Consider the following 10,472-nt stretch of genomic DNA (forward strand, 5'->3'; position numbering starts at 1 on the left):
TATTAATAACAGAAAAACAACCCTTTTATGTGAATGAGTGTGAATGAGTGTAAATGTAGGAGGGAGGTTTTTTGGGTTGGTGCACAAATTGTAAGTGTATATTGTGTTTTTTACGTTGATTTAAAAAAAAAATAATAATAAAAAATAAATAAATAAAAACGATACCGATCATTTCCGATATTACATTTTAAAGCATTTATCGGCAGATACAGGCCGATATTATCGGACATATCTAACCGTAAGTTTTGAACTATACAAAGTATTTCAATGGTTGAAATATGCGCTTTTGCATGATATACTAGTTACTATGGTAATCTAATTAGTTACTATGGTAATCTCATTAGTTACTATGGTAATCTAAGTCACAGCAGCTCAGACGAGGCACCAAGCGGTGTGGGTGGGGAGCGTTTCCACGGAGTGTTTCCAGAGCGGCCAGCCTGAAATGCGGATGTCAGGGACAGACGCGGAAGTAGATTTTTACTACAAAGTTCTAAAGCTTAGTGTTGTATCAGATTGTAGGTGGGGTTTTTTTTACACTTCGCGTTCATATTTCGCTGTTTGTTGCATTTTTGTTGCGTTTTCGCTTGATTGTAAAATATGTCATATGTTCATATGTTGTCAATATTCAGTGTTTTATCGTTCATAGTGAATATTGTAAATCCCACATTCTTTATTTACATGTACATTCTGGGTGTCTCATTCAGTAAAAACAATTTTAATTCCATTCTGTTTTTTAAGGCGGTCTTTAGCATTCAATCAGACATTATTGTGAGGTTTTGTATTAGTGTTCTTGAAAACAGATATACCGGCCCCAGACACATTTTTCCTTTAAATTTGGCCCTCCGAGTCAAAATAATTGCCCAGGCCTGCTATGGATATACCTTGGTAAAATGTCTCCTCTTTAGTTTTGGGCGTACATTAGGCTGCTAAGCATGCTCTACTTATTTTCACCAGTATAACTATTGCTAGCGTTGGTTGTAGTTTGTTTTAGTCTTTGTTTCCTGTCTTTGTTTCCTGATAGTGCTGACAATAATCATATGATTGCCATTTGTTGTGATATTGTGCACAGGCATGACGTACTTCTTCCTGAAAATAGCCCAATTTCTGTATAAAATGTGTTGGTTAGAGATTTGGTATTGACAAAACGCTTGTCTATTCAGCTATTATGATCCCAACACCTCAACCCCTAGTAAGAGGCCGTGGAAGTTTGAAGTTCCTTGGAGTAGCCCAGTCGATCGAGCTGGATTTGACTGTGTATCTGGCAACCTCAGTCGGGAAGAGGGCACTACAGAATTTTGACCGTGACTGCAGTACCATTTCTGGCCATTTAAAAAAAAATGGCTCCTTTAAGGATTGATTCTTGAAAATTACGAATGAATTAAGAATTGGACTAAATAAAAATCTGCCATTCCAATGTAAATAAAAAAAATTCAGTAACCCCTAATGCTATGAAGCAAGCAATGTTTTATTGTATATCCAAAACTAGGGTCTTGAAAAAGAAGAGCAATCTTATTTGTATCAATACAGTAATTATGTCAGTGAACAGAGAAAAGGCAGGAATATTGACTGACTGAACAAAAATGTTGCATTTGGTATCCGGGGATAAACAGCTGAAACCTTATCTTGCATGTTTTTGATGGATACTGATGCAAAGACAGGAAATACTTGACCTCATTTGTCTTCTCCCTCAGGGGACGAGAGAGTTTTGCTGATTCTCGTGCCTGCTGACACTTCTCACCACATAGCAGCCACCCAGTCAGCATCAAACATGAGAACTTGCACTGTGCAACAGGATCGCAGAAGATTTGATACGGTTCAGCAGTATTAAGGCCCACGGTGCTTTGAAGGACAATGTGAGGGGAAGAAATAAGAGAGGCCTTGACATAGAAATGTAGATGAAAGCAGTCCGTGCACAGAGGAAAGGATCAGGATCTACATTAGCCCTGTCCCAGGGGACATTCCTACACTGCTCCATCCCTTCACCCAGCAAGAGAAGCTGAAAAATTCTGCATTGATTTTCTGAAAAGGCTACACGCTTTTAGAACTCAAGAACCAGCCCTAATGCTTCGTTTCTTTGGACAATGAGTGGTAAAATGTCTAAATGTCTAACCCCCCCCCCCCTCCCAAGGCGGCCTGTCCCACTATTTGAAAATAACTGCTTAAGAATAATATAACTCAAGTAAAAATAAAAAACAGTCATCAGAATATTTACTTTAGTAAAAGTAAGTATTCCACACGCACATTCACTGTACAAATATACATATATACATACTGTACATATACAAGCACATATGCGTACATACACTCATGCATATAATCAAGATTCATCAAACATATATTAACGTTGTTCCCCTAGGGGAGACGGGGTAAAACACGGCACACTGATGAAGCTTAACCTGTTGTTACTATAACAATCTACAAGGTTAATATAGTTTGCGTCTCTTTCTTCCCCCCATGTATCTGCTTTCTATTGTAATTCAAGTTTTCATTACATATATGTATTGTTGCATTTGAAACAATTGCATTGTTGATATTTGAGGTAATTATTAATATTATTCATTATCAATGGTACCATTTCTGCTGGTATTGTATTGCTCCATTTGTAGTGCAATAATGTTCATTGTCATTTCTGTGTTATTAAGATTTACTTTACTAACTGCTTCTTTGCTATCACTTTTCGTATCATATTTGTACATATCATATTTGCTGATGTTGTTCTGTTGTTGTTGTTGTTGTCGTCTCTGTCGTATCCCCCTCTTGTCCCTGCAATTTCCCCCACTGTCTTCTTTTTCTTCTTCTTTCTATCCCCTCCTGCTGCGGTCCGGCTGCACCAAACATTAATATAAATCCACTTAATAAAGTAAAATACAAATAAGATATCCCACACTTCTCTTTTATAAAGTAAATATGTACAGCAAATATGAGCATCTACATCAACAATATGATTTGCCTGAGAGGCTGGATAGGACAAAAAAAAGAAGAAGTATTAGGTGAAAAAACTACTTACACTACTACACAGATGCTTATTTCAATAAATAGTGTTTGTTTTGTTGGTTAATCACAGACTAGTAATCGTTTATAACCGAAAGCTTTAAAGCTCCATTTTGTTTTCTATGGTTGACATCACATCAACTTTAGAGATTCTGTGTCGTTTCCATTAATTCTTACTATCAGTTATTTTCACTATAGCAAAATAGTACTGGTAACGTCATCTTTTACACTGATATATTGTCTTTGCTAACATGTGCCAATCAAATTATTACGTAAAACCATAGCAGAATAATACTAATATAATATTATATCTTAACTGATTTCAGTCTACTACCAGTGGAGATGGCAGGCCTTGAACTGGATGACTTATTGACGGCATATAAATATGTGCCTGAATCAGAGCAAGCAATTACTGTAAATGTGACTCACTCTTTGATTGCTGGTTGGGAGACGGCTGACATTTTTAAAGATCTATGCGGCCACACAGTTCAGTTCATGTCGGCATGCAAAAACCGACAAGAAGACTGTGGATAAAGAGCACATAAATACACTAAAATGGGGTACTAGAATGGGTCTAATATAAAGAAGTCACATAAGTTTAGTTGGCTTAACTCGTTTAGTCACAAACACTGTAAAGTTAGAAAGCTTTTGGTTTTTGATCATATCAGCCTATGGTGCTTTCAACCGAACCAATCATTTTTATACATTCAATTGCCAGTTCACCAGAATACAGGGGACAAGTGTTTTAAATTAGCTTTGGCTAAAAACACTATGATGCATACATTGGATGACTGTTTCAGATACCTATGTTTCTGTATCTGTCCCTATTTCAAATAAACCAGAAAGAAAGAAAGAATCCACATAAATCACAAACTACAGTGTTGAAGTAGGAAACACATGATGGATTGTTGTGTTGAAAATATGGTAAATGGTCTGTATTCATATAGCGGAGAAGTGTCTTCTTGTCCAAGGACACAAGGGCTGTGACTAGGATGGCAGAAGCTGGAATCGAATATGGAATCCTCAAGTAGCTGGCACAGCCGCTCCAACATATGCACCACCCCACCCCAATACCATGATAGTTTTTACACAGAATAACTGCTTAAATACTTAAAGGGATCCTATGTTGATTTTGATCTACCTTTAAAACACTTCCTTGTGATCTACAAAATACATACTGGATATGTTTTGGTGTAGACTTTGCTCCACGGCCACTTTTATAACATGTTTTTTGAGTCTGTCTGCAATATGTTTGATTAAGGCGTTCCCAGATTGCAAATGAAACCACGCCACACCCTCTCCAAAAGTATCATAATTTATCTTTTGAAAATGTACACTGTTCAAATATGTGTCTTGAAGTCGTCACTGCTATTTTATTTCTAAAAAAAGATAGTTTCACCTGGTCACAAGATTAGGCACACGTGCATACTCACCGATCAATTCAGATTCTGCATAAAAAAAGCTGTTTTTATCAGCGTTTATGTCAATGCATGTCACATGTCAGTGTTCTTATACACTTGCCAAGATTATATGAAAATACAAACCCCGTTTCCATATGAGTTGGGAAATTGTGTTAGATGTAAATATAAACGGAATACAATGATTTGCAAATCCTTTTCAACCCATATTCAGTTGAATGCACTACAAAGACAAGATATTTGATGTTCAAACTCATAAACTTTTTTTTTTGTTGCAAATAATAATTAACTTAGAATTTCATGGCTGCAACACGTGCCAAAGTAGTTGGGAAAGGGCATGCTCACCACTGTGTTACATCACCTTTTCTTTTAACAACACTCAATAAACGATTGGGAACTGAGGAAACTAATTGTTGAAGCTTTGAAAGTGAAATTCTTTCCCATTCTTGTTTTATGTAGAACTTCAGTCGTTCAACAGTCCGGGGTCTCCGCTGTCGTATTTAACGCTTCATAATGCGCCATACATTTTCGATGGGAGACAGATCTGGACTGCAGGCGGGCCAGGAAAGTACCCACACTCTTTTTTTACGAAGCCACGCTGTTGTAACACGTGCTGAATGTGGCTTGGCTTGGCGCTTAGATGGCAGCATATGTTGTTCCAAAACCTGTATGTACCTTTCAGCATTAATGGTGCCATCACAGATGTGTAAGTTACCCATGTCTTGGGCACTAATACCCCATACCATCACAGATGCTGGCTTTTGAACTTTGCGTCGACAACAGTCTGGATGGTTCGCTTCCCCTTTGGTCCGGATGACACGATGTCGAATATTTCCAAAAACAATTTGAAATGTGGACTCGTCAGACCACAGAACACTTTTCCACTTTGCATGAGTCCATCTTAGATGATCTCGGGCCCAGAGAAGCCGGCGGCGTTTCTGGATGTTGTTGATAAATGGCTTTCGCTTTGCATAGTAGAGCTTTAACTTGCACTTGAAGATGTAGCGACGAACTGTATTTAGTGACAGTGGTTTTCTGAAGTGTTCCTGAGCCCATGTGGTGATATCCTTTAGAGATTGATGTCGGTTTTTGATACAGTGCCGTCTGAGGGATCGAAGGTCACGGTCATTCAATGTTGGTTTCCGGCCATGCCGCTTACGTGAAGTGATTTCTCCAGATTCTCTGAACTTTTGATGATATTATGGACCGTAGATTTTGAAATCCCTAAATTTCTTGCAATTGCACTTTGAGAAACATTGTTCTTAAACTGTTTGACTATTTGCTCACGCAGTTGTGGACAAAGGGGTGTACCTCGCCCCATCCTTTCTTGTGAAAGACTGAGCATTTTTTGGGAAGCGGTTTTTATACCCAATCATGGCACCCACCTGCTCCCAATTAGCCTGCACACCTGTGGGATGTTCCAAATAAGTGTTTGATGAGCATTCCTCAACTTTATCAGTATTTATTGCCACCTTTCCCAACTTCTTTGTCAAATTCTAAAGTTAATGATTATTTGCAAAAAAAAAATTTTTGATCAGTTTGAACATCATATTTGTTGTCTTTGTAGCATATTCAACTGAATATGGGTTGAAAATGATTTGCAAATCATTGCATTCCATTTATATTTACATCTAACACAATTTCCCAACTCATATGGAAACGGGGTTTGTAATACTTTATCTTTTTTGTGTTTTCTTTTAGTCTACTCTGACTGAGAGCTTGACTTAATGTCCATATTAGAACATCCACCTCGCGATGATGTCACAACGTAGCCAGACTGCAAAACCCCGCGAACAATGCCATCCAAAACTGCGCACAAGCTCACGCCAAAGTGCATGAACCTTAAGAGTTGACTCTTCAGCATTGTTTAACACGGAGGTCAGCAACCCACGGCTCTCGAGCCACATGCGGCTCTTTAGTGCCGCCCTAGTGGCTCCCTGGAGCATTTTTTAAAAAAGGATTGAAAATGGAAAAATCTGGGGGGAAATATTTTTTTTGTTTTAGTATGATTTTTTTTAGGACAAACATGGCCCTAGTGTGTGAATGTTGTCTGTCTATCTGTGTTGGCCCTGTGATGAGGTGGCGACTTGTCCAGGGTGTACCCCGCCTTCCGCCTGAATGCAGCTAAGATAGGCTCCAGCACCCCCCGCGACCCCAAAAGGGACAAGGGGTAGAACATGGATGGATGGATGGATGAATGACACAAACCTTCCCAAGTGTTAGAAAGCCCACTGTTTAGTATGTTTGTGTGTATGCTTCCCTATGAGAGTATTTGGTGAACATCATTTTTTTTCCTAATTGAACTCACCATAGTGTGGACTGTGACGCAACATTTTGTTTACATGTAAAATCTTCCACTCCTTTGTCTCATTTTGTCCACCAAACGTTTTATGCTGTGCGTGAATGCACAACGGTGCGCTTTGTTGATGTTATTGACTTGTTGGAGTGCTAATCAGGCATATTTGGTCAGTGCATGACTGCAAGCTAATCAATGCTAACATGCTATTTAGGCTAGCTGTATGTACATATTGCATCATTATACCTCATTAGTAGGTATATTTGAGATCATTTAATATCCTTTACTTGTATCCTCTTTGTATATAATTTATATTTGCATGTCTGGTGACATATTTTCTGTATGTAATATTGGCTGTATTTCAGATACCGGTAATTGTTTGTGTGCCATGTTGTTCCAGACCACAGCAAACATTACCTAGCTTGCCAACGATTGTAATAAGTCTATTAAAAGAAGAGAGCCTGCTGTTTCCTTTAACTTGGACAAACACATCTATACCTTTGGTCATTAAAAAGCCAGTAATTTCCAGGAGTTATCTCACCTTCTGAGTAGCCTCTGATTTACTAATGGTTTCTAATGTTGTAAAAATGTGTAGAATAAATATTAAATGTCAACCTTTCTGTCAACAAATATTTGCTTCTGCCTGCGACACATAGTCATTTTGATAATAATATAATACTAATATAGACACTTACGTCATGTGTTGCCTTCAATATAAGACTTATATACGGCTTTTCATTTTTGCGACTCTAGACAGATTTGTTTTTTGTATTTTTGGTCCAATATGGCTCTTTTAACATTTTTGGTTGCAAACCCCTGGTTCAACACGAGTATCCAACTTCCTAACGTTTATGTGCCAGAAAAGACTAACGAACCGAACCATAGGTCCATTTTAACTGGACGGCGTGGCGCAGTGGAAGAATGGCCGTGCGCGACCCGAGGGTCCCTGGTTCAATCCCCACCTAGTACAAACCTCGTCATGTCCGTTGTGTCCTGAGCAAGACACTTCACCCTTGCTCCTGATGGGTGCTGGTTAGTGCCTTGCATGGCAGCTCCCTCCATCAGTGTGTGAATGTGTGTGTGAATGGGTAAATGTGGAAGTAGTGTCAAAGCGCTTTGAGTACCTTGAAGGTAGAAAAGCGCTATACAAGTACAACCCATTTATCATTTTATTTATTTATAACTGATTTCCACAATGTTTTGAAGATTATTAAAGTTTTTAAATGTTGTTGTAGAGAATCGGATAAAGAAATTCGGAAATCTGGGAATTGGGTCAGACTATTGTTGATTTTGTGAGACAAGGGAAATTGTAAAAATAGTTGGCTGATGTGATGAGTATTACACACACTTACATGTAAATCCGTTCAGGAAATCATGTTAAAAATATGTGATTAGTGGGATTATCCTATATGAAATAGCCAGTATTAACATTCCAGACTAGTTACTTTTTAGGGGATGGGACAATGAACTCCTATTTTCATGCCGGCGTCATGTTAATCAGAAAAATGTGTGGTGTCACCAGAGCATGGGTGTAAGTATTTTGTTTACAACACAAAGTACTCAAAACTGAATCTGAAAGCAGTTAAATTCTTAAAAATGCAGTTAATCAACAATCGATCAATAGATGATAATGATTTTTGTTTGCTGCAGTGAAAAAGTCTCATTCTAAATCAGTTTTGAGAATTAAGGGAGACCCCAGCCATAATATGTTCTTGGTTTGCCACAATTTTAAGGAAAAGACCAAAATTGAAGCAGAGTGAAGATGGAGTTGCTCACCTTGTACTTGGCAGTCAGCTGCTCGTTGGCTTCCTGCTCCTTCCGGAGATCTCCCATCATCCTCTCCTTCTCCCCAAGAAGCCTGTGCTTTTCCTCAGCCATCAGGGATCTATCACCTCTGATGGCCTCCTTCTCCCTCTCCAGGCGCTGTTCCTCTTGCTTCACGTAGTCCTCTGCCTCCTTCTCCACCTCCTCTTCACACTCGGCGTCTTCATCTCCCTCGCCGTCCACCTGCTCCTTCTTCTGCTGGCTCCTCCACTTCCTGTGGTTGAGCTGGGCCCGAAGCCGAGCAATTTCACTCTGGAACTCTCGGAGGAGTGCGTCTTTGGGGTCCTCGTTGACTCTAGGCTGGTTTTGAATGTTCTTGGCTCGGTTGGCGTAGCGGAGGGTGGTGAGGGTTTCGTCATAGTGTTGGGAAGAGGGGCCTAGAGTGGCAACCATGACAGTCTTGGCGTTCCCACCTAGTGAGTCCTGCAATAGACGGGTCAGCTTTGAGTCCCGGTACGGCACATGGCCACTACGCCCATCCGCGAGCGCTGATATCACGTTCCCCAATGCAGACAGAGAAAGGTTTATCTTTGCAGCTTCTTTTAAACGTTCCCCTTGGACGCCTGTCTTAGCCTGGCGCTCACTACCAGCCAGATCCACTAGGTTGAGGCGACCAACCCGGATATGCTTTCTCCCATCTGGACCCGGCTGGCCACACTCCACCGTGATCAGGAACAGGGCGTGAGACCTGGACGAATGTTCGTTCATGTCGGTGGCCCCCACTGCTCTCGCTTGGTTGCCCACGTTCATCACCTCTTCTATCTCCTTGATGCTCTTGCAGACACAAGAGGTGAGATCTGGTACGTAGACTCCCGTCTCTGGACTCTCTCTTAGCTCCAGTCCTCGGGCGTTGCCATGGTTGGGATCCAGGAGATCCCGGACCTCCTCGCGATAGATCTCCAGGTAGGACGCCCGTACCAGGTACTGCTTATCAGACTGCGAGCGGGAGATATGTGTAAAGATGTGATCAAAAGCGTTGGGTATCACCCCCCGTTTCTCGGGGTCCAACCACAACCCTTGCATGGTGTACGTCTTTCCAGTTCCAGTCTGTCCATAAGCAAAAATGGTACCATTGAATCCTGCCAGAACAGAGTCAATCAGAGGCCTAACGCTTTCGTCGTACAGATCCCGTTGTTTGGAATTGGCATCATAGACAGCATCGAATGTGAACGTTTTCCGGGGTTCACTGTGTGACGCTCGAGGATTCCTAAGGATCACCTGTCCAAGCCGTAGGTCCATCTGCACAATGCTCCCCGAGGGCCCATTGGACTCCTCTTTCCGGTTCAGAGGTCGACATCGAACAACCACCTTCACTGACTCACTGCTCTTGTTCTTGGACATGACTGGCTTCTTAAAAAATATATAATTATATTGATCACAAACACCTTGCCTGCTAGCTGAAAATTGTCACCATTGGAATTCTTGTCATTAATAATACATTTAAAACGACTTGATACTTATATCTTACCTGAAAACATATACAATCACAAGCTTGCAATGAGTACAAAACGATAACATGCTCGTGGCTGTATTGCCTTTGATTACGGTCTGTTAAATTAGCATAAATGGCAGGCAGATCTCACACACTGGATCGGCGCTATAGTCCTCGCTTCGTGTGCAAAAATAAATCCACAGTTTTAGCGATAAAAAGAAGAAAATGTCACCAAAATGATCTTCATTTTATACGCCGAGAGGATCCACATCGTTCTGTCTTTTCGCTCATTGATGCTCCGGGTGTCGGTCTTGAGACAGATCCTCCTACAGCACACTCGAGCTCCACACCCCATATCACTGCGGAGCACCGCAAAGCATGATGGGAAATGTAGTTGTTCATACAGGCTTGCTTAAAAAGCTTGTTCAGGGTTGTTTCTAAATAAACCACCACCCCTTAATGTGCATTTATAAGCTATTCAACTATGTTTTCTACAAACCCATATGTATAT

At 40.5% G+C, this 10,472-nt stretch overlaps 1 protein-coding gene across 1 annotated transcript in view; it reads right to left on the reverse strand.

Moving 5' to 3' along the window:
* Positions 1-10,297, reverse strand: part of kif3ca (kinesin family member 3Ca) — a 45,655-nt gene extending 35,358 nt beyond the window's left edge. Inside the window, exon 1 of the mRNA XM_061987200.2 lies at positions 8,482-10,297. Within this exon, the coding sequence (XP_061843184.1) occupies positions 8,482-9,870 (1,389 nt within the window). The 5' untranslated portion in view covers positions 9,871-10,297. The remainder of the gene's footprint in view (positions 1-8,481) is intronic.
* Between the last annotated feature and the right edge of the window lie 175 nt (positions 10,298-10,472).

This window comes from Nerophis lumbriciformis, linkage group LG26 (genome assembly GCF_033978685.3).
Source record: "Nerophis lumbriciformis linkage group LG26, RoL_Nlum_v2.1, whole genome shotgun sequence".
In the NCBI taxonomy this organism is placed as follows: domain Eukaryota; kingdom Metazoa; phylum Chordata; class Actinopteri; order Syngnathiformes; family Syngnathidae; genus Nerophis; species Nerophis lumbriciformis.